Source organism: Gavialis gangeticus, unplaced genomic scaffold, assembly GCF_001723915.1.
Source record: "Gavialis gangeticus isolate Ggan-Ray unplaced genomic scaffold, GavGan_comp1, whole genome shotgun sequence".
Classification (NCBI taxonomy): domain Eukaryota; kingdom Metazoa; phylum Chordata; order Crocodylia; family Gavialidae; genus Gavialis; species Gavialis gangeticus.
Window position 1 is genome coordinate 102,205,770 of NW_017729025.1, and position 24,654 is coordinate 102,230,423.

The 24,654-nt window shown below is 41.8% G+C and overlaps 1 protein-coding gene across 1 annotated transcript in view; it reads right to left on the minus strand.

The window, feature by feature from the left end:
* The window catches only part of HSD17B12 (hydroxysteroid 17-beta dehydrogenase 12), a 117,891-nt gene that overhangs the window by 37,601 nt on the left and 55,636 nt on the right, over positions 1–24,654 (minus strand). The window contains exons 4-6 of the mRNA XM_019519366.1: positions 19,273–19,337; positions 17,311–17,355; positions 1,923–1,957 (exon numbers count right to left, since the gene is read on the minus strand). Of these exons, the coding sequence (XP_019374911.1) occupies positions 1,923–1,957; positions 17,311–17,355; positions 19,273–19,337 (145 nt within the window). The remainder of the gene's footprint in view (positions 1–1,922; positions 1,958–17,310; positions 17,356–19,272; positions 19,338–24,654) is intronic.

A 24,654-nucleotide genomic window follows, 5' to 3' on the forward strand; every position in this document is an offset into this window, starting at 1 on the left:
GTGCTGCCTTCCCCTCCAGGACCTCCCTGGCCCAGTGGGTGGGACTCAGGGCAGCAGGACAGGGCAGGGCCAGGCAAGGAAGCGCCTTGGCTGCTTCAGGCCCCACACCACCTTGGCAAAATGCTCCCTGCCCTACTGGCAGCAGCGAGGGGGACAACTCGACACTGCTGCTCCCCATGCTGCTGGGCAGGCAGGCAGGCTGTGCCTTGTCAGAGCAGCACAGGGCTCATAGCAGCAAGGAGCTTCCCTGCCGGGACCTGCTCTGCCCTGCTGCACCAGGTCCTGCCCACAAGGCCTCAGAGGCCCTGGGGGGATGGCAGCAGGGCAGAGAGCCCAAGCCTGCAGTAGGCAGCCCATTCCTGCACAGATCTTGGGGGGCACGTGCTGCCTCTGGCCCCCTCCCTGGATTGCATGTAGCAGCAGGGAGCCAGCCACCCCCTGGGGCCCTGTAGCACTGTTCCATTCCCTCCCAGGGGCCTGCGGCTGCGCAGGGCCTTGGGCCTAAGCCCGACATACCACCCAAGCTGGGCAGTGCCCCCAACCCCAGCTCTGCCCAAACGCCTTCCTCCCTGTGGGAACCTTTCCATACCCCCCTGCCCAGAGTTACCTATGGAAGCTGCTCTCCAAGCTGCCTAGTGTCCACATGCATATACATGCATGGTGTCCCCTACCTGACCGCCCTCCTCCCACTTCCCCCAGCCCCTTGCAGGCTGGAACTCTGCCAGCCTGCAGGGAGCTCTTTGCAAAACAGGAAAATCCACACGTTTCTCCATTAAAATGAAAAATCCACGTTTTTCCTCAGTTAAAAAGGGACAGCCTGTGTTTTCCCCACCCCCATGGGAAACAGAAAACGCGGGTCCCTAATTAATCACTACTGTTCCTCCTGCCATTCCTTCATTGTTTCTTTGTGCTCCCCTGGCTGTATCCAGCTGATGTCTCCTGTGTTATACTTGCATCATTTTTATTTTCTGTGCTAGTACAGCACCTAGCACAAAGCACTTCCAGTCTATAATGAGGAATAGTAGGAGCTATGACAACATAAATACCAAAGGTTGTTTTTTTTAAGCTTTCTTTAGTGTTTTCAGTTGGTTTCCATACCAACACTAGCAGTCTGCATTTCCTATGCAAATGCCATTGACCCATTGTGTTTATTTTTCTCCCACTTATATTTCTTTGGAGATGACAAAAGCAACTGACTGATCACGCTGACTACCCTCCTTGGAGCTATGCGATTTTCCATACAATTCCACGAATGCACCTCAGGTCTCAACTTAGAGGATCCCCTGGTAATCCAGGCACAGCTCTTGAACAAACACTGTGCACACTGCAGAACAATCAACGTGGACGACAAAACAGCCCCTAGGGATCAGACCAACCTTGTGGCTTTAGAATCACTGGGAATCTAGCTTAGCAAGTTAATACATGTCTCCAGCCGTGAAAGGCTGGTGTGTATTAACTCTTATTTTAAAGACCTAGTCTCCAATTCTCCTTTACTGTGTGATCACACACTTCCCTCAATATACCTCCTACTGTATAACGAGAACATATTCTCTGCATCCATTTTACCTACAATGACTTGAAGAAATAGCCTTAAGAAGGTTATTCCCAGGAACTGTAACCGCCCCCTCAGAATAGCAGGTTGTTGAGTTAGTGCTGATGAGTCAGACGGGCTTTTTAATTCTGTTCTAAAAGGAATCACCACAACAGTAGAGAAGGGGGAGAGGGAAAATAAAAAGGGGAATCGAGTGGAAAAGGCTTCCACCGTCTGATGATTCATGAACCATCAGCATGACTCACCCAGCATTACTCTGCCGTTAAAACATGGAGGCTAGGCTGATTAGTCACAGTAATGAATTTTTCAAGAAAGGATTCTCCCCTATAAATAATGATGACTTTGTCTGGATAACATTTGCGTGACTCACCTTTCCAGCATGCCGGGCAGCACCAAGCGTGTCATCTGCAAAAAAGAAAAGAAAACATTCATATGGTGGAGGATGCAGACACCATACAAACAAGTACAGAGGGAGAGAAGCCTCTCTCCTCCTAGAAACACCTGTTGTACCCCACTCCACCCCAACCATACCTAGGGGAACTGAAGACCAGACTCTGTGTAGGTAGTTGTTTATTTTTATTCTACCTATGTATCTTGGCTCTGTCAAGTAGGATGTGCAGCAATTCTGGTGCATTCATTTTTTCTGGTATCATCAGTTCAGTAAGAACAAGGTATTTTCCAATTCTTAGTTCTCCTCATCAGAGGCTTTCAAAATGCTTTACAAAGGTCACACTGCCAGGATGCCAAGGAGAAATTATGATTTGCTTTTACATATGGCCACCCTCTGATACACTGAAAACAGAATCAACCAACAGGAGAGTTCAGACTAGAGTCTAGCAGTCTTAGGTTGTAATCCCACATTCTATCCATTTTTATCAATTTTTCCCCCCTATCAAAAATGTCTTTGGATTATGGTGACTGGCAAGAGCACTGAACGGAGCTAACTAGTGCAGGTAAGTACTATGCCAGCTTCGATAGCACTGTGCATGTACAGTGCTTCTGAGATGCACGCCCCATTTACAGAATATGTCCTCTTTGAAAGCGGGTATGCCCCACCATATAAACAGAAAAAAATATGACTAGTAGGAAGCAGGTACAGGTCAATTTTCAGCAGCGTCTGAGTGGTCAACAGAAGGCAGCAGTTGCTGCCTCCTGTGGGCGGCAGCTGGGGCTCAGGCACTGCTGTAAATGGATCTGCTCGGGCTTGGGCGCTCACTCTTTGCCCTCTATGAGCAAAGTCTTCCAGTATAAGAATGAGTAAATTATTGCTACTCGTGTTCACATGTAGAACCCGAAGTTTGCTGCTCCAATTATGAAACTTTCAGAATAGTTCTAGTCTTTTTAAAAGCTTGTCCAGCAACAGAACGCAAACATTAAATCACTTGTTGAAAGTATTCAGGATCCTGCAACAAAAAACACTTTTCCTGGGAATGCTGCCTTTTCACACTGAAAACAACCCAACTTCATACAGACTATCCCAGTGCCCTCAGATGACCTCAAGCACAACCTTTTCCAAATACGAGATACAACAAAATGTAAAAAACCAAAACAAAAACCAACTCTGAAAACCTCTTAGAGCCTGGAGAACCAATTTTAGAATTAACGGTGAAGTTGTGGACAAATTTTTGCCAGAGCAGCTATTAAGAAGAAAATAAACCAGCCATTGCACCAAATATCTAATTATAATAGGAAGTAGGTAAAACCATTTACTATCTGGAGACTTTGGAGATAATGAAATTTTGAAACAGGTATTCGGGTCAGATATCATCCCTGAACCAAGCATCAGTAATATTCCATCCCAACTGTCCCCAGTAATAAAAGTCCTCTAATCAGTCTTTTGTGCCAAAACTAAAATAATAAATTGCTAGCAATTTTCATATCCTTGCAACATAAGTTACACTTGTGGTCCAAAAAGCCTTCTGGAGGGCTAATATCACTACAAGTGATGCCAAAATACAACACTTCCTACTGAATCCAATTTTTCTTGATCATTTTATAAATGCAGTCTTTGCAGAGTGGTGTGGGCAGGGAGTGGAGAAACTAGCATAGCTGAGTTATGCAAGTTTAGAAGCACAAAGGAATATTGTTCTAACATTTTTAAAAAACTTTTCATATCATAACATGAGCTCTCATTTTGTAGTGGGTTTCAGATTTTTTGCTCTCTTAAAGGATATTCGTATCTCTCCAAAGAGAAGGAAGAAAAGAAAAACATTACAGCAGACATTTTCACTTGGTCACATTCATATAAAGCCCTTGTAGTCTCCTGATCTGGCATAGGCAAAAACATCAACTGTCAATAGCCCTCTCTGATTCCATTCAAGCAGTACATTTACAGGGTGGATAGGAATCTACCCATCTCTAAAAGCAGCAGAGGGAAATAGGTTGGGTCCAAGCACTCCATACAATCTTGCCTACTGCAGGTGTATGCGCATGTCTCTGACAAAGTCCTCCAGACTGTAGCTTTGGCAAAATGGCCGGAAGCTGCCAGAGGCCTGGATCAGCCATCTTTGGGGCACACTCCTCCTAGAACTCACAGGTTAAACTTTAATACTTTATTGCACCATTCTTTCCTTTTGGAGAAGTCTTGCTTCCCTAAACCACCCTGACTTTGCTGCATTCCCACAGAAAATGGCAACAAACAACAACCTTAAGTGTAACATAATTTCATTCCATTTCAGGAGTGACTGCTGGGTTCAGGGAGAACCAGTTAACGCTTATACATCCCAAGTAAACACAGCAGTCCTCAAATTTAACTGAAATGTAAAGCGACAGATTGCACTGAGTCACTCAAGAAAAACGCTGATGTTACTGTCTAGCATATGGAAACCTAAACTACAGCCTCAGCAGCAAACCCAGACTCATTCCTGCCAAAGAAAATAATGTATAACATGCTGTAGACCAGCGTTTCTCAACCTGTGAGTCGCAACCCAAGAATGTGTCGGAAGAAAATATGAAAAGGTTGCAAACAAACTTTAAAAATGGATTCTCCTTTAGAGCAGAAAAACGTGGGAAACTGGCTTTTCCCTTGCAGGCTGGCAGGGCTCCAGCCTGCGAAGGGCTACTTGGGGCTCCCATGCCCCTACCCCCCGCCTCCCATACCCACCCTGACCCACACACTGAGGGTCTGGATGTGAAGGATAGTGGGTCAGGAGTGAGGGGCACTGGGTTGGAACTGGCCATCTATGTTTATAAATGGGTCCTGGTACAAAAAAAAAAGTTGAGAACTACTGCTATAAACCAATATTTTACAGCTCTGAAATGATGCATCTGAAGTATTATTTCAAATGTTGTCTTTCTTTAAAACTGCAGCCTGTTTCTACTACTGTAGAAGAAATCAAAACCATAGCAAAGAAGGGGTAGAATTGTAAAGTGTATTGACTTTGCTCAATAAGATTAAAATCTTGCCTTCAGACATGCAACTTGCTGCTCCTGTTGACTTTAACCCTGAACTGGATGTATGCTCTTCTGTTGGGCACCTTGGCTCAAACTATTTTATAACTAAAATACCCTCATGGTGAGGACCTAAAACCCAGCCTTCCTACTTCTTTCATAAGTGCTCTGAAATATAGTCTACTGAGCAAAACATGGGCATGCCACCACTTTAACTCAATGCAAAGACTGCATGAGCTAGGTTTGCTTAAGTGTACCTCTCTAGTGACTTTGGAGTTTAGCACGTCTCAGATTCACTATGAATTGCATGTACAGCTTCAGGTACTGTCAGGTGCTAAAGTGCTCCAGATGGATTTCTTCTGAAGATCCAGAGAAAGCCTTGTGTAAACACTTCAGGAACTTTACAGGCCAAAACATAGATGCCTAACATTTTTAGGTGCTAAACACATTTTTCACTACAAAATTGCAGTTTGTAACTTGGACACCTAAATTCTCCCAACATTGCATTCAGGCTCTAACACCACCACTTCAATTCTGGTTCTAAGTCTTTACCATTCAAAAGTGATGTAGAGTAACTAATTGCAACCATATGCATTATATAGTGTAAATTACATAACTGCTAGTTACCACTGAAACGGCAAGCTTAATAGAGAAACAGGTTTCTGCAAGTCAATATTCAAATTGCACAAAGAAATTATAAAACCAGTGACAGTTATACCATATGATTAGGGACTGAGTATAAGTACCCAGTGTGCAAATATAGCAACCTTCATAAAGCATCCAATTTTTAAGAATGTAAGAACTTAAGAAGTGGCACAGAGTCAGACCAATGGTTCATCTAGCCCAGTATCCTGTCTCTGACAGTGGCAAAATGGATGCCATACAGGTAGAGCACTGAATGGGATCTCTCTACAGTAATCTATCCTCTATTTAATACCCTCCCTGGAATCCTTCATTTATTGGGTTAGAGATGTCAGGAAACACGTCCAACCATTCTGTTCAACAGCCATGATAAATAGATCTATCATCCATGAATTTATCCAGTTCCTTCTTTGAATGTGGGTATCTTATCTGCCTCCACTACCTCCTATGGCAATGAATTCCATAAGTTAATTACACATTGTGTAAACAAGTACTTCAGTACTTTTTAATTAGTTTTAAACCTGTCACCTACCAATTGCAGTAGGTGACCTTTAGTTCTAATATTCTGGGACTTGGCAAACAACAGTTCCCTGTTCACTTGGTCCACATGTTTCAGCATTTTATAGACCTGTCATATGCCCCCTCAGTCATCTTCTTTCCAGACTGAAGAGTCTTGGCCTTTTTAGTCTCTCCTGGTATAGCAACTGCTCCATGCCCCTGATCATTTTGGTCACCCTTCTCTGTACCTTTTCTAATTCTTCTACATTCTTTTTGACATGCAGAGACCAGAACTGCACACAGTATGCAAGATACAGGAGCATCTCAGATTTGTATAATGGCATGATGTTCTCCATTTCGTTTTCTATTCCCTTCTTAATGATGCCAAACATTTTATTGGATTTTTTGGTCACCACTGCACACTGAGCTGATGTTTTTAGAGAACAAACTACAATGACTCCAAGGTCTCTTTCCTGAATCATACCAGCTAGTTCAGAACCTAGTATTCTGTACATTTATTTGAGGTTATTTTCTCTCTTGCACTTGTTGACACTAAAATTTTACTATTTTTTTGCCCACTCACTTAGCTTGGCAAGATCTTTCTGCAACTTGTCTCCATCACTCTATTTGAAGTAGACTATTAAAATACAGACAGGTGGAAGACAGTGATAATAGATCTACATCAGAAAATGCTGTTTTTGGCAACACAATTTCTTTTTCAAAAGTAATTTTGGCTATGTTTCCCCAAAAAAAAAAACAAGTTCTCATTTCTAAAAACTTTGAAAAATTATTTGAAAAAAGAAAAAAGGGAATGCAATTTTGTATGTTCTTCATGTCTGTAATTACTCTGACATTTCATGATGCATCCTTAATAGTAATGCATGATATGCTATGTCATTGTGACAAGGTTGAAATACTCTATTTTATTTTACTGTTTAACACAGACTAAGACAAACCGCTTTAGTACAAATTGAAACATTTTGTTTTCTTAAACAAAGCATCCTGTACCAAGAAGGATTGACAGAGAATACTGGTATGTTATCCTGCCAAAAAATTCCTTATCTAGATGCAGACAAAAATTGTCCCTCCATTATCCTTCAGTGAAACAAGCTATACCAGTAAAGGTACACTTTGGATACTACTAATTGCATCTGCATCAGGGACTTCTGCTGGTATGTTTATGATGGTCTTCACAGATACAACCGAGTATGGAAACAGATATTGCCTTTGTGCAGCCATAAAAATGTTTATAGCAGCAAAAAGGCCATGTAGACAGATCCCTTGTTGTGCCACAAATGCCTAAAATTTGTGGCTGCAATACAGACAGTATCAATTCATGCTGCTTCATTGTAGTAGACGTCTGCTACATTTATGGCATGAGTGAGCTCAAGCCACAGCTGCTCACACTCTCCACCCACTTAGGGCTCGAGCGTACAGGGCTCCAGCACCAGCTCTCAGCCACCTTCCACCCTCTCGGCTGCCCAAAGGTGGCTGTGCCAAGTGGGCAAAGTGTGTGGAAAGCAGCTGGAGCTAGAGCCCCAGTGTGCTGGGGCAGGAGATGGTTGGCTGCAGTTACCCCTGCCACCCCAACCACCTGGAGCAGTGCAGCAGGGGCCAGAAGAGAAGCCACTGGAGGCGAGGTGGGGAGCTGACCAGTACCCAAGCAGCTGCAGCTACAATGGGATCAGCCCTGACAGGAGGTGCATACACTAGCCGGGGCCAGTGGGTGTAGGCTGCCCCGGGCAGGAGGGGACAGGGCTCAGCCCCATACAGAGAGCCAAAGACCAGTTCCAATCAACTGGTGAGTGCTTGTCCATGGGCTGGACTCAATCAACTAGCAGGCCAGATCCACAGCTGATCTGCTTCACTTGACAACATCTGTTTATATCCTGACATAGCTTGCTGGCAGAGATTGGTAATATAGACAAAGCAGTTGGGTGATAATGAAGTTTAACACTGATCAGATTTGGAGTGAAAATTTTTTTTTCAAACTCTTGGAAAATTAAAAAAAAATAAAGTTCCAGGTTTCAAGTACCTTTAATTTACAGATGCCCTGTTCTGCCAGAACCACAAACTCCACAAAGTTGTATGGGTCTATAAATTAATATTTATGCCATATAAAACACTGCCCTTGAAGAACAGAATTAAAGTGAAAACTAAAAAGTAAACTAATTTTAAAAGCTGGATACTTAAAAAAGCGTTAAGGAAAAGTCAGAAAGAGCCCTCAACTACCCTTACAGAGAGTATCCCGTCCTGTGTCCCCGCCCCGCACCCCCCAACAAATCCCCTTTATAAGTTGCTGGTTTCTACTGAGATGCTATGACCACAGCTAGAAGCTACAATGGTACCCAGGGAATTGTCACAGCCCTTTTTCTAAATGCAAGTAGTTACAGAACAAGTGGCCAGGCACTGGCAACTACTTACACAGAAGAACTGCCACACTAAATAAAACCTGCTACTTGTTGCAGATTATTTGGACATTACCAAAGGTTACCAGAGAAAGAAGAGTATGTTCATAATAGCTGTCTTGGTGTAAAAATGTTCAGTTTTTTAGTTAATATATTTTGGCAAAAGGTGGCTATGCTTAACGCATAGGCAATGAGTAATTTGTTGTTGGTACGCAGATTCTTATGCATTTGTAAAAATCTCTAAACATTATTAAATGCTTCTATGCAATTCTATGAATGTATGGCAACTGAATGGGACTGCCCTCATTGCATTATACTTTATTTAAAGTTACCTTCTTCTCAGCCATAATACCCTTCAACATAGGCTGATATACAACAACAGCCCTTTTCCATGGAGATCCCTGATCATTAAAACTCATTACAGGGTATTTATTCACTCTTTTTAAGCAGGCTCTATCCATCCTGTTATGCAAAATCTTTAACTAACTTCTAGTGTAGCAAATGCAAACAGTAATGCAACACAGAAGGCATATTGCACCCTTTTTTCTGTACACCCTAGGGTGCCTATACACATGCAAAAAAGCTGCTCCAATGCACTGTGATTACAACATGTTGGAACAGATTTGATTGAGTCTGCTGCAGTGTGGTAATTACGTGTTTCCAGCATCACATGTTACTGTGTCCCCGCACTGAAAAAATGACACCAGGGCACATGAAATAAAGCTCATTGAATGAATTTAGTTAAATCGCCCTGCCCCTGCCACCACTTCTCAGTGCAGGGACCCTGATACAGGTGATGCTTCGGGCACTTTAATTAAAGTGGCTTTCAGAGCCACCCTAATTAAAGTGCCCTGCCTCCCCAAGCCCACTCCTGGAGCACATCTATAAACGCCCCTAATGCCTAATCCCAGTTTTGACCCCAAAGAGACCTAACTTCAGAAAAGAAGCAATTGAGATTTCAGGGTTATGGAAGCTTCTACTCCATTTACTTGAGCATCAGATAAAATGAAGATTGGAGATAGATGTTCCCATGGTTTTACTGCAACCCATATTGGAATTCCGCATCTGTAGAAAGATAGTTATATTTAACATGAAAGCTAGGAGGATGGCACTAGCTTAAGACATGCTGCTTTGGAATCAAGGATTTATATAAATCAAGATCTAAATAATCCACCCGGAAGAAGCCACAGAACTTGTACAATATGATTACACATTATCTTCAGCCAAGATAACTTTCTTGGATTTCATGCACACAGATCTAGGATGAAGTTACAACGGTAGTTACAACCTTCTGAAGTGACCACAGAAAAATAAAATATATTACAGAACTTGTTAGATGAACACCACTTCAACATATGAGCCTTCTATTAGGAAGTAGTTTATTGTGCATACCCTCTAAATACTGGGCTAGTGTGCAGGGTCAGGCCATGGCCAGGCCCAGCACACAAGGTGGGCTCCAGCATGGTCCTTTAGACCCAGAGTGCCAGATAGGACTGGTGTGCGGGGTCTGGCTGTGGCCAGACCCAGCACATGGCTCTAGACAGGGGTGAGCAATTATTTTGGGCAGAGGGCCGCTTAGTGAGTTTTGGCACGCCATCGAGGGCCACATGACAGGCAGTCCAGGGCAGATAAATATTAATTTTCTAAATTTTTAGGGGCCCCATGGGCCAGATAGAATGGCCTGGCAGGCTGCATCCAGCCCCCAGGCCGCATTTTGCCCACCCCTGCTCTAGACCCAGCAGGCCCAATCAAGCCAGAGTGCAGGGTCCAACTGTGGCTGGACCTAGAGCACAGTGTTGGATCCAATGGGTGCCTGGACTAGTCCTGTGTATATACCAAACCTGGGTCTGGTATGTGCAAGAAAATATCATATTCTAGTATCTTAAATTACAATTGCAAACTTACAGCTTTTGCAACACCCTTGGGACCTTACCGTTTGGGCTACATAGAGCCCTGGCAGCCTTCCAATGATTAGTGGACAAGTTATACTGTAATATTTGCAAACACATGGGTGGATCACCTCCAGTGTCTAAACAGGTGTTGCAGACACCACATGCAGCTAAGCTCATGGCCAATCCAGGTAAGTGTCACACAAGGTACATGGAAACTAAATACCTAGGGCAGGGGTTCCCAAAGTTTTTATGCTGCGGCACAGCAAACCACAGCCTGGAAGTGGCCGTGGTCCAGCAGACCTCAGCCCAGCAGCCACAGCTGACCACGGCCAGAATTTCTGGCCAGAAGACAGGTAGGGATACCCCCACCCTCCAGGTGGGAGGGTGGGCCAAACCCTGCACTGCCGCGGGCCCTACAGAAGGAGCTGCGGCCTCTTTGCCAGGCTCTGGGGGGCCGCAGTTTGCTGGTCCATGGCCACTTCCGGTCCAGCAGCTACCTGTGATGTGGGGAAAAGCACGCTGCAAAGGTCATCCAAATGTGAGACAGTGTTTGGGACTGCAAAAGGCTACTGTGCAGCATACCAGTCCTGCACAGTCCAGACTTGACAAAATAATTTATTGTACATATGGATGTCTCAGAGTGAGGCCTGGGAACAGTCCTTTCCCTAGAGTTTGAAGATGGGGAACACCCTATCCTGTATTTAAGTAGAAAGCTCCTCCCCCAGGAGCACAAATATGCTATAACAGAAAAAGAATGTCTGGCAATTAAATGGGTAGTAGAGACCCTTTGCCATCATCTCCTAGGGGCTCACTGCTGGTTGATCAATCATACCCCATTAACATGACTCAATGCTATGAGGGAGGCTAAGCCCCAGCTGATGAGGTGGTACTTGTCCTTGCAACCTTCTGACTTTTCAATATGCCACCACCTGGGGTCCATACATGCAAAAGCAGGATTTCTTCTCCCAAGAAGGAGGTGGGGATGGGAGAATAAATAAATGGAAGAGTGTTCTACTTCATGGTTCATGGGTTGCAGACCAGCTGTAGGCAGTGGGAAAGTGATTGCGTGCCTGTCTAGGAAGACTGGACCAGCTGGTGAGCATACGTGGCTGGCCCAAAGGAAATTAAAACTCCCAGGGAAGGGAACTGTAGGGGAGAGAGGGAAGGCTGTGAAGCTAGAGGCTGCAGCACCAAGGAAGGGTACTCTCTCAGGGTCTGGGAAGAGACCACAGGGTTTGGTGGTCTAGTGGTGGTCTAAAGTACTACTCTAATGATTGTACTTTATGTCTAATGGTTATGTTTGTTTCTGTGGGCAAGAACCCTGGAAAATAAAGACTCTGGTGTACTACCTGACAAACCACTACAGAGTCCAATTACATTTTCTGCTCTCCGGTGACTAAGGGGATCCCTCATAGACATTTTAAAATAGTCTTCTGTGGCAATCTGCCAACATACTTTGTATAGCTAGTAGATAAACTTCCTCCAGAGTGATTTTGTGATGGAAATGAAAATTTCTCCAAGTATGAGAAGCCTCTTGACATAGGTGAAGCATTATTGCTCCTAGCTGCTTTTATAAAACATGAGTGAATTATTGTACATCATTACTCATCAGATTTCTTACAACCAGAAAACAGCCTGATTGTGCTCAATTAGCTGCAGGACAGTTCTGTGGGGATATTTATGTACAGAGTTCACAGTGAGGAGTTCAGAGATCACTGAAATGAGCTCCCTAGACTAACTTGGAAGCATCCAATACCAACATCTTTGTATGAAGTGAAGATGACAATGATATGCCTTCAAAGACTTTTCCTGGGTTCATACATGATTTTGATCATGACCAGACTTCTGGTGGAAGATGTACTAGTATCTCCAGCTGTTATTTTCTGCTCAACTGAGAGAGAGGCTGAAACCTATACTGATATGCAAAAATGAAGTCTGGCACATTGAGTTACATAGGGGCAATAACTTAAGTGGCATAGCAGTCTCAGGCAAATTCTGATGTTCTGGAATTTGCTTACAGGGGTTGTGCCTAAACTTGAACTTGCAGCTAAAAGCATTTAGTTGCTTTTGGTCCAGAATGGGTCATCACACTTTTCTTTTTGGGAATCAAAAGAGAGATAAAAGTCACACCTTTCCTATGTTCTGAGGAACTTCTACTTCTCTGAGAGAGAAAAGTTACTGCATCTTCTGCGCTTGTGCCCAATAAGAATGTGGAAGGTATTTTAGGGCAAGAAACAAGACTGAATAGCCCACTCTGTGCTCCTTCCAAAACCCATGTTTATTTGATTTTCAGTTCTCAAATTGGAAGTGGAAGGAGCCAGAACTGAAAAGGGAGTTGAAAGGGTCTGTACCCTGGTCTTAGTCAAACAGTTAAATTTATTAAGTCTGCCTGCATAATAAATAAAAGGATTTCTGCTGTTGTCACTGAGGCTTAAAAGGCTTACTGGTTAGGCAAAGACATATAGAAACCTATGGATCTTAGAATCCAAGCAAGTCCTCCAGGAAATGCAACAACTCATCTGGTTTTGCATTAAAGAATTCCTTTTCCTCATATGTGAGATATTCAGATGTTACTAGGACTTCTTGAGAGATACCCAGAAAATGGAGCCAGAAGGATCTCCGCATAGTAAATCACAGTTACCATCAATCTGGAATTTGTATCCAAAGCAGCAACTTTATAAGTGCACTAGAAACTTGTCCCCAGCAATGATTACACATAGTTTCCTTACTGTGCTGTGATAGAAGCTAAATTTTGTTGTGGAGCTGCGACTAATAAACCCATTACTTCACCAGCAAGGCTAAGTATCTGGCAGTTATTCAAGAAGCTTGATGTTATTTTTGCCCCTATCCCAGCAAGTCCAATTTCTTAAGCTCACCATCTTCAGGTGTTAATGTTAGTCTGATGGTGATACTCTGGTTCATTTGCTGCCACCACCACTAGTGAGGAAGACCTGCAATAAAACTGTTCAGATCCCTGGAATGAGACCAGATAGCAACAAGCTGCTCTCTTCAGGGTTGGAGGTATAGAGAAGGATGTTTATCAGTGCAGCCAGACAGAACTTGAGTTCTTTGTTAATTATTACTACAAGATACCCAGGTGGCAAAAAGAAGAGGATGTGAAAAAAATTGGTCAAGATTTACTCAAACCACATGAAATGGAATCTCTAGATATTCCTAAAATATCTTCTAGTCATCTAGGTTGGAAATGGATGATTAAGGCATTACCCACATTGTAGAAAGATGAGAACCTATCAACTTGTGCCAAGTCATCTCTTGTTTGTTATTCCTTAGCCGAGTTTGAAAGCAGTCTGTTCTAGTGGGGCTGAAGTCAACTGGGCTGGTGAAGACCCTTGTAAGACTGTGGAAAAGGGAAACCAACTGTCAACTGGGACAATGATTCAGAGGTCTTGAATGATACATTCTTTAAGAAGAAATAAAAATCAAGATGCTGGTAGGCATAGATGAAAGGTGGTAATGAGGGAAGAACATCCAGAAACCTCCTGAAACCTTGAGATTGACAGGTCCTATGGCTTTTAAAATCAAGCCTTTGTCTCTTCCCCCTGTAAGCCCAGTACACTCTCTTCCCCACGACCTGTTTTTTTTTTCCTAGGAAAGAAGGATAAATCTTTTGCAACAGGAATGACAGTCCCGTAAGTGGGAGGCAACAGCAGGAGCACTTTTTCACTGACAAATGCATTGAAGTTTCTGCCCCAGGCATTGCTGGATCTTTTGGATCTCCCTAAAATAAATATTTTCAACCAGGATTCCCCAGCTCTCTTGAGTTCTCTTGGAAAATGACTTACAGATGGCACATTTCTCTGCAGCACATCTCTCTCCCAGCAACAATAAGCATCTGGCATGCCTCTTGTTTAAAGGCATTACAGCTTCACACAAAAGGAAAATTTTGAAGCCTGGAGACTTGTGTTCAGATAGTGACTGAACCCAGTATCAAGAGTACCTCTCAAAAAAAAAAAGGAAAAACAGTTTCTTCATAAAAGGTAAGAAAGAAAACACTATTCAAATACACGGAACCTAATCACTAACTATCCATTAAGCATCTATTTACATATTAAAGGGATAAGACCACACAGTGCACAAAGAGTTTCAAACATTGTAGATTCTCTAAGTGAGAAAAATGAAGTGCAACTGGAGGCCCAATGATGGTAAGGGCACCTAGACAGCCCCAGTGGACACTACTGACCAAAATATTCTTGGCTTGAGCCTACTGGGGGACACACACCAACAGTAGTAGGGGTTTTATTAGATATACCCACTATATCTACTGACAGATGAAATATACATGAAATATTTCACGTATATGTATCATGTATATTTCTAGCGGACATGAGTGCAAAAAGAATATTCATTCTAGCATCTACAGAGGCAGGACTCTGTAGGAAAATCTGATCAAATTCTTGAATAAAAATAGAGTGGAGTGCACTTTTAATAGTTTATACAACCTGCTCAAGTCTTTAATCATTGAATAGTGGGCTCCCTCCAGTGGTATACTAAAGATGTCACATTTCAGGACAGAGTTGGTTAGCTGTGATGGTTTGAAGTCAGGCAGAGGGAAGGGCAGAGTGGCACTTTAGACAGAGATGAAATGGCTCAGAAAGGTATGACCTTTCATAGGCAACAACCTACTTTATCAGATGTTAGGAATGGACTGCCAGCAAGAAAGGAACAAATGGAGGGGAGACTACTAAGACAGGTAAATCAGGTGGACTGATTAGATCAATGATTTTCACCCAGGGTGCTGCAGGCTCATTTCATGGAGTGCTGTGGGGTGTTGCTCAACATTAACTTTGTTAGTTGTGCAAAACACCTGCACATGATTTATAAAATAAGATCAGCACTTTCAAATAGGGTTCTATAGCATCAAAAACATGCTGACCTCTTGTGGTCCGAGTTGCAGCAGAATTGCTCTCTTTTCCTGCAGTCCAAAAAAACTATGAGCTGGCATTTTCTGAGGGGCACCTTGAGTATAAAAAGGCTGAGAACCACTGGATTAGATCAAGTAAAATAAACAGGGCAGTTAACACCTGGAGGGATAGTGAAGTAAACACCTACTCCAAGTAATGGGATAAGAATCCATAGTCCCTGTTGAGACCAAGGTTAATGCAATTCAGTCTGTGGATGACTTCTTGTTCTGCAATTTTGTGTTCAAGTTGGATTTTATATTTTTTTTCATTCAAGGACAGCTAGGAATGACTAGGGAGGTAAAAGTGTTTTGTCACAAGCCTGTGTGCGTTTCTGAACTTTTCCCACCCGGATTTTATAGACCTCCATCATTATTTATAAACACCATACACAGGTTACAAGCAAAGTATAAAGTTCCAAAACAAAGTTAACAGTAGCAAGTTGTCCTGAATCTACCACCTGATGTAGCCATCTGATACTTTTTCCTTTAAGTTGAAGCTCTGTAGCAGAGAGAAATTCTTACAGAAGCACTGCCTTATTTCAGTTTCGTAACCTGTTTGTGTAGAAAACAAGCAATTGTGTTTTGAGTATTTTGGTAGTATAATGTTAAATGATTTTGTAATCCATGTAATTTAAGTGTTACCAGACTCTCATTATAAAGGTAAACCCTGTCCTTTGAATCAACTCCAAGGCACCTAATTTTTCAGTTTCCACAAGAGAGAACAAGTTAGCCTTCAGATGGAAGAAAAGATGCAAGCGTGAATGGAAATAGGGGTACAGGAGTGAGTAATCACTCTTGCATCTTTTAACATGTAAAAACATCTTTCTTAACATACAAGCATAGATTTCCTAAGCAAAACAAGCTTAGGAAGTGTCACCTCATTCTTGAATTATAAAGTTATTTTGGGCTAAGCAAACTCTAGTCTCTGCCCTGCTGTTTCACAACATACAGACTTTTGATTTAATAGATAAGAAAACATTTGTATGTTCTGTATAATGGTAACTGTAATTACCAAAATTATTCAACCTACTACTGAAGGCAAGGAAATAACCTTAGAAAATTACATTCCAAAAGAGAAATCACGCTATTTTACACAATAGTTTTTCCTATTCAGTTTTATGTTTTCCACGTAAAACCTTTCCTCCCCAATCCCGAGACTTACCTATTGGGTGCTGTTCTACACGCTGCAGCTGCGCGCCTGCATGCGGTGTCCCGATATGGCACTGATATATCAGTATACCTCTACTGTCTGTCTGTCTCTGTGCATCTGTGTACATGCCTCACCCTGGCCTGCCTTTCTGCAGCAGCAGCCTGGAGCATATGACCAGGCTTGTCTGGCAGCTCCTCTGCACTGCCACTGCTGCTCTGCTGGGTGGCCCAGAGGCAAGAGTAATGGTAGCGAAATGAAACCCAGGTATGGGCTCCAAAACTACATGTGCCATTAACACATTAAAAAAATTAATGCAAGAACCAATTAACGTATTAATTGCACACGTTAATGGTGATGAATTGACAGCCCTATTTGGAAGTATTTCTTTATATCAAGGGTGGGCAAAATGTAGCCCGGGGGCCAAATGCGGCCTGCCAGGCTATTCTATCTGACCCGCGGGGCCCCTAAAAAATTTAGAAAATTAATATTTATCTGCCCCTGGCTGCCTGCCATGTGGCCCTCGATGGCTTGCCAAAACTCAGTAAGCAGCCCTCTGCCTGAAATAATTGCCCACCCCTGCTTTATATATACATCTTGCTTATTCTTTTTCTTTATAGATACCTATATATGATATATTTGCGAATCATTTATATTAAGATGTCTTTTTTGCAACCTAATTTAAGAACAGTCTGATGAGAAGGCAGGAGAACAGAAGCTAAAAGGGGTGATTCTTAAGAGTTTAAAAAGGAGGACAGTGAATTTGCCAAGGAAGTGAAAAGAATGTATTGGTAACAGGTGATCCAACACTATTTAGAATACTTACATTTTCAAATGCTAATGTTAATAAGGGCACTTACCTTGCAAACAGACATGATGTTAATGTTTATCATTTTGTTGATTGTCTGCAACAAAAAGAAATGATTTCTAGAAAAATGACTGATAAATATTAAACCAGTATATCCTGGCATTTTAAATCTATTTTAAATGCACCCAGATTCGACCCAAAAGCCTCTTCCTCCTGTAAAATAATAGACCATCCTCACGTCAGAAACAAATGCATATACAGTTTGAGTCAGCTATCCTAGATCCTTGTCACAGATACAAATGGTAATTCCCCAAATACATGCAAAGAAGCTTCTTTATTTAATTTTAGATTATATATTAGTTGGATATAAAGCAGTTTCTTAATTATCTAAGCGTTACTTAAGTAATGCAGAGTAAACATATAGCTCAAAAGGTGACGTGTGTAAGTTCATATTCTAAACTGGAACTGTCCCCATTTCAGACAATTTGCCCTCAATACTATTATACTAAGGTCAACACCTACCTTAATAAAGAGGATACAGACAGGAAGTAATATTAGTACTTCTATATTATCGAAAACACCATTATCAAGGAAATCTGCAATTGTTCCCAATATCAATAATGCTTTTGACCAATTAAAGTAAATTAGTACCTTAGCTATCTTCTTGATTGATTCCCATCACTCATTGTAAGTCTTATCTTTGCTCTTTTATCAAGGTACCAACATGGTATCTTATGGTATTCAATACTTATGATTAATACAAATTCTGATATACTGGACACTCTGTACTCCAAACAACATGATTACTTGTAAGGGAGATGCATTTTTTTAAAAGCTGGTATTTACTATTCACTGTATTATAAAATATTTAACAATTTAATTCATTTACTCATGTAAGTCTTAATCATTACATGAAAAAAATTACAACTCTTGAAAGATTTTCAAGGTTAGTTCATGGTGAACAAAAGAAATGATATTTCCATTAACCTGTTTGAGTTCACAGAACATGAGACTAGGGCAAGGGATGGACAAATCTCAAGTTTATTATACACGTTTGCAAACATAAAAGTGTTGCACTTGAGCATTTTAAACAGATTAAATCTGGCATGCATTCATTGAGAAGCGAGTTTTCATGTGGCCAGAGTGCATATTGAAAGCAAGTGCAACTTGTGCTACTTTTGTTCACATGAACTGAATACTTCCACATGTACGTGAATCTACGATGACCCTGAATTTTAGATGACCCCCCAATAATTAGATTTTGTAGATTTGTGGAACATGTGGAAAATTCATAAAATTTGTTATAATCTTCCATGTATAGAATCTAATTATTAAAGGGTCATCTTAAATTCATCCTCACCATCACTGCAGTGGGGAAAACAGTGGTAGAGATACATGAGATAGAAGGGAGATGTAAAGGAGACACTGTAGAGGGCAAGCTGTAGGAGGGCGGGCAGGCTTCTCTGTGCCACCCCCTCTTCCCCCACTTGTCCCTGACACCCCTACAGCCTCAAACCCCCACCCCCTACCCTATCTGTACCTTTCCCCCTGCTGTTTTGGGCTGTTTTGCACTGGTACTAGGGCATACCTGCACTGGTACTAGGGTACAGGGTACAACACCAGCCCTTCTGCCATAGCAGCACTGCAACCGGGCAGGGTTAGGTTGGGGTTGTGTTCTATGTCCTAGGCTGGAGTGAGGACGAAGCCTGCCAGCATGGGAGCAAAGATAAGCAGGGGCCTGAGGCTGAGGGGGGAAGATGCAGAGGTGGTGCAAGGGTGGGGTGCAGGCAGCAGAGCCATAGCAACTATCTGCCCCTGCTCCTCACTGCCTTGTACTCATTTCTAAGTTCCCCCATGATAAATGTGTGTGTGTGGGAGGGGGAGGAAACTTGCCTTGGAATTATAATCACTCTTGGAAAACCTAATTTAACAAGTACTCCAGCCTGAACCAATCTAGTACGAGTTTATTCTTAAGTGAGAAAACCATAGCAGAGTCAAGTTATGAAACACTTACATTATCCAGGTCCGGAACATCAAGGAAATATTCTGGATTAGCATATGAAGTCCCTACATTGTTGACTGAAACAGAAGCAAAGAGTTTTATTTAGCTCTTCTGGCTGTTACATTTCAGTTCTGTAGCTTTGATGACTTGGAATTACAAGTCTCACTTGAAAATTAACAATGCCACATTCAGATGTTTTGTAATTGCAAGTCCTTGATGCAGTCATGATATAACACTTTCCTACACTGGAAATACACTCCTCCGTCCTAGTTCAAGGGTGCTCAACCCCCAGCCCACAGGCAATATCCAGCCCATGGAACCCTGTCATCCAGCCTGCAAGGCTCCCTGTGGGTTTGGGGGAAGGGGTGTGGTAGCAGCATTAATTGCTGCTACACAGCTGCCAAATTTCTGGACCTGTGGAGAACCCTACAGATGAGCGAGCCAGGATCTGGGCAGTGCAAAGTGGGATCCAGGCACCCATCCAGGCCCAACCCCATGCCACTCATCAGGTCCACAGAGCTAGTGGATAAGATGAAGGTGAGGGTCCAATCAAACTCTTCATGGGACCAGCTAGGTTTTGAGAACTCATTCACCTTGATACGTGGAGATCCCTGTTCCAAAAGTTATGACCTCCTTTCCAAATGAGGGCCTTAACCATGTTAAAATTCAAACCATGGAGACAAGAATCACATTCAACTGTATGTTTAAATAAACTAATATTTACATATCTTCCTCAAATTCATATATAGAGGGAGGCAAGAACCCATTCTTTAGCATGCATGAAGAACATGAACTAGGGATCCAACCCTCACTATAGGAATGAAGTATGAACATCTGGAGACATAGAAACCAAGACTACCTGTACAATTTTTTTAAATGCTTGTAATAACACTTTGGAAACAAAAGATTATCTCCAGTTAGGTTAAAAGTGTTTATTAATACTTCTTATTTCCCATCTCTTCCTACTGGGGAGAAGTAAAGCACATGTATAGACAGAAAAAAATGTTTCAAGTCACTTGAATAAAATTAGAAGCCAAGAAATACCTCTCAGTACCCGTGAACATTCTAAGTGAACCTAAAAGTTTTTGAAAGAAAAACCATCCCATTCAGTTTCCCCAGTAACTTCAAGAGATGTCTAATTTTCTCCCAGCAAAAAATAACTGACCCAAGCTCTCCAGGGCACTGACTGCTTACGAGCAGTCACCATGGCTCCGCTCAGTCTTATAATTATCGCAAAGAAAAGTGCATGTATGCTGTTTATAGCAGAAGAGACCCATAAAACAGGGAATACGCTGAAACAGCAAAATACCACTCCAAATCAGCAGCTGCTGTGTCAAGGCAGTAGATGGCAGCAGGAACCAACATGCAGTCTACCAGCTCAACGCAAGCACTCTATGAAAGAGCTTCAGTAGCTTGTGGGGGGTGAGGGGAAAGTACAAATAGGAATGAGGGAGAAATCTCATTAATGACAACCTTAGTACATTAAGCAGCCTATGTTTTTGACAAAGATTATCTTATTTTTTAAAGGGTTTGTGTTTTGCTTTCTCTCTATATGCAAAGCCTCATTACACGGGGATTCGCCATGGCAAACTGTCCTACAAGTTGTTTTCACACTTTGGATCTGTGAAATCTCTCCCTATTGGCCGCATTTAACTGAGAATCTGTCAACTGCTTAAAACTATTTTTAATGTAATACTGCAAATGGCAAAGTTTTGTTCTCAAATGTGAAGCAGTATTCACACTCTGCTAATCTAAAAATACTAGTGAGTTGGGGAAAAGTACTAGTGAGCTGGGGAAAACCTTCTACCACCACTAATAAATGATGCTGCTCGAGTATTATGAAGTCTGAAGAAATTGAGACGATATAGTATACACTGGCATGAAAAACAGAATCTGTTTCATGCAATTATTTGCTATTAATCTCACTCAAGTCAATTGTGTAACAATTAGCTACAATACCTTCCATCCCACATGATCATGAATTATTGCACAAGTTATACATTGAACAGCAGTGCTGAAATGGATTCAGCTCTAGGGTGTAAGTTTACGTAAAGAGGACTGAAACCAAATACACTGGGGAAAACTTTTAAAAATGCCATGGAAACTTTTCTGTCTGTGAACTTCAGAAAGAAGCTTGCATTTCAACACCCAGCCTGAAAATATGCAGGAAATGTATACAGGAAGTTGGCAGAAGATTAAAGGTACAGGTTTGTCAAACATCATTCAGAAAGTCTGCCTCACTGAACCTTTCCTATTCACCATTTTGTATCATCTTTATAATGACTACTGCAACTGCTTGCCCATGTCAACACATTTTTAGGGATTCCTTACTATATTAGCTGTTTAATCTCATTTCCAAGTACTCTGCAAACTACCAGCAAACATTTGTTATACTCAGAGAAAGATACAAGTTTAACAAATAGAGGCAGGCACCCTTACCATTCTTCAGAGGAACAACATTTTCAATGCCTCTCATCCTAAATGAAACCATTTTTTGACAGCTGTCACTCCCTGCATCTGAAGGGAATCTCCAGGGCAGAGCCTGAGGAATAGGGTGCTTTGGGATTTGCTGTAAAGTTGTCATTTTATATTAAATGTGGGAGGGAAATATTTAACACCCCCCTCCCAACCACCTCTTCTTGCAAAACTGGAGCCTAAATTGAATATGGTCAGTTTTAGTAATCAATGTTCAATGGTTTTACATTTGGACTGCCAATTGCAAGAGAAGAGGTTAAACGTGATTCAAAATTTTGACACTCTACAACAGAGAATCAAAGTCTAGCTCTGCTAAAAGAGGAATTTTAGAAGCTCACTGTTGAAAGTCAAACCATCTCGAGCCAGATGATTTTACAAAGAATTCCATGAAATGTGAGTCTTTAATAGCTGATTTTTAGAGTTAATACTTAAGTCTGGACATCTCAAATATGACGACTACATACTGCTTCCTCTTGTGTAGAGGTGATCATTTGAAAATAGGTATCAACAGACAAGGTATGGGCCTAATCACCTGCCTGCCTGCTCCATTTTTGTGGGCAAACAGAGAGAGGGAAATTCACAAGAAACTTGTGTCATTTGCATCTTCAGTCTTACATTCATATGCACATATTTGTAGTAAGATTTCCTGTGTGCATTAATGAAGTCCCTGCCACTTGTAACTCAAGTAACAAATTGTTTTATCATAAAGATTTTTTTTAAAAACTCAAACGAGAGAAATTAGCAGACAACCCCCCACGTATATTTCCTGGAAAAAGTTGAGCCTGCTAACCTAGACAGTGCCTTAGGTCTGTCATTTATTGAGAATGTCATTGTTTCAAAAGTAACTAATGGAAAATCCCCCATCTCTGCCTACTTAACACATTGCTGGAGCTAGCACATGTTCGAAGTCACTGACAGACGCTGTTTTGAACACACAGCAAAACATTATGCAAACTCTTTAGCCTTCATATGTGGGTGAGAAACAGCTTCTCAATAAAAAGGAGTTTATAAGGATTTCAGTCTGTAAATAAGTTATAATCATGGGGCAGTTGATTCAGCCCAGTACAGGTGCAAGTTATTTTATGCATAAACCAAGGATTAAAATTAAATTAGGAAGGAGTGAAGATGGCCACACCCCAGGATAATGAGTGCTTCTGAGCTGCTATCTAGAAACTCCTACCAAACAGCCTAAGTGAGGCCCCAAAGAGGAATACATACTTATTTCCAAGTACTTAATTAATACGATTGTACCATGTCTACACAGCAAACTTAACATCTCCAGCAATGGTGCTCTCAGGCATATCCTTAACTGCAGCCACACAGCATTGCAAGCAGGCTAATTGACATGGCTGTGACCTTATTGGTATCATCATTCAGTAGTGATGATTAACCTTCCCATGGCACTGCACTGAAATAACTAAAACAGTTCTGGATTGGGATATAGCCTGTATGGATAGCACAGCATGCCTGAGGGCACTGCTGCCTGGAATGACCATTTTACCTTATCGCTAATGCCATCAACCCATGCATCCTCAGATAACCATGTACATATGTTTAAATGGAGAAGCATATGGCTAGCAGGAGCATGTACACAGACCTTGGACTGCCAGTGCCATAACTCTGACCAGTGTCTTGAATTTTTAGAACTTTTTTTTTTTTTTTTTTTTTTTTTTTTTTTTTTTTTTTTTTTTTTTTTTTTTTTAATTCTGGTGATTGGCAAGATGTTTTTTCTGGAACAGTCCTCTTCCATTTAGAGGAGTACAAGTATCTATTCAACAAAGAATGGTAAACAGATGGTTATTAAACTATCTGAAAGAAACCTGTTTTGACCTGGTATATACTGGTATCCTTCTAAAGGCAACAGCTATCATAACTACCACTCAAGAGTTTAACAGCTCAGAAGTTTGGGAAGATGTGCAATGGCAGTAGATGACAACTGATCTCTAACTAGCAGGTACAGAAAAAAAGACCTAGGAATACCTATGTGCCAGTTTCACAGTTTTGAAGTGAGTGAGGGCAACAAACTCAGAGCCAAGTAAGGCTTCCTCACTTAGCCCATTTTATGAAAAAATATCCTAGATTTGTTTCTTACATATGGACAAACTATGCCTCATTCATTTGTTCTTGTCTGGGGAAAAGTGAAGTCCGATAGAAGGAGCAGGAGGAACAGGAGGAGTCAGAAGTCCAACGTTCCAGTCACAAATGTCATGCTGTCAACATGTGACATCAGGCGGGGGGAACTGAGGGATTCCATCTTAATATGGATATACTCTTATACATCTCATATAGGTATAAAAAAAAAAAAAGTGGCAGTCCTGCAATATTTGGATGATAGGTATGAAAATGCAGTTATGTGATACTGACTTAACTGTCAAACCTGATCTTCGTTGGGTGTATATTATGAAGTCAAGAAGCGTAGAAGGAGCATAGTTAAGTTTATTTCATGAAAATTTCTTCAAGGGACCAGAACAGCAAGCTCCTAAATGGGTTCACCCTCTGTATTCTCTACCCAGACTGCATTGTTGAGATATCCACACTTACACCAGCTTCTTCTCCAACTATAATTTTATCTGAACTTTTACAGCAATTGTATAAATGAAGTGGCCCCATCCCACTGTGGGGCCAAGTCACACCTCCTTTCCTCAGAGAGCTGGGCCACTCCCTTCCCACATGGCTGGGTTGGAGCCAGCCATGCCCTCTTCCCCCCCATGGAGCTGGGTTGTGGCTGGGCTCCCCCCACCCTCTCTACATGGCCAGATGGTGCCCAAGCCAGCACCAGTGCCATATTGGGACCACTGGCAGGATCTGGCCCGTGGACAGACAAGACACTGTCCATCTGGCTCAGTGGGGAAAAAGGTTGAATACAACAGCTAAATCATGGGGCTAAAAAAAAAAAAAAAAAAAAAAACAAAAAAAAAA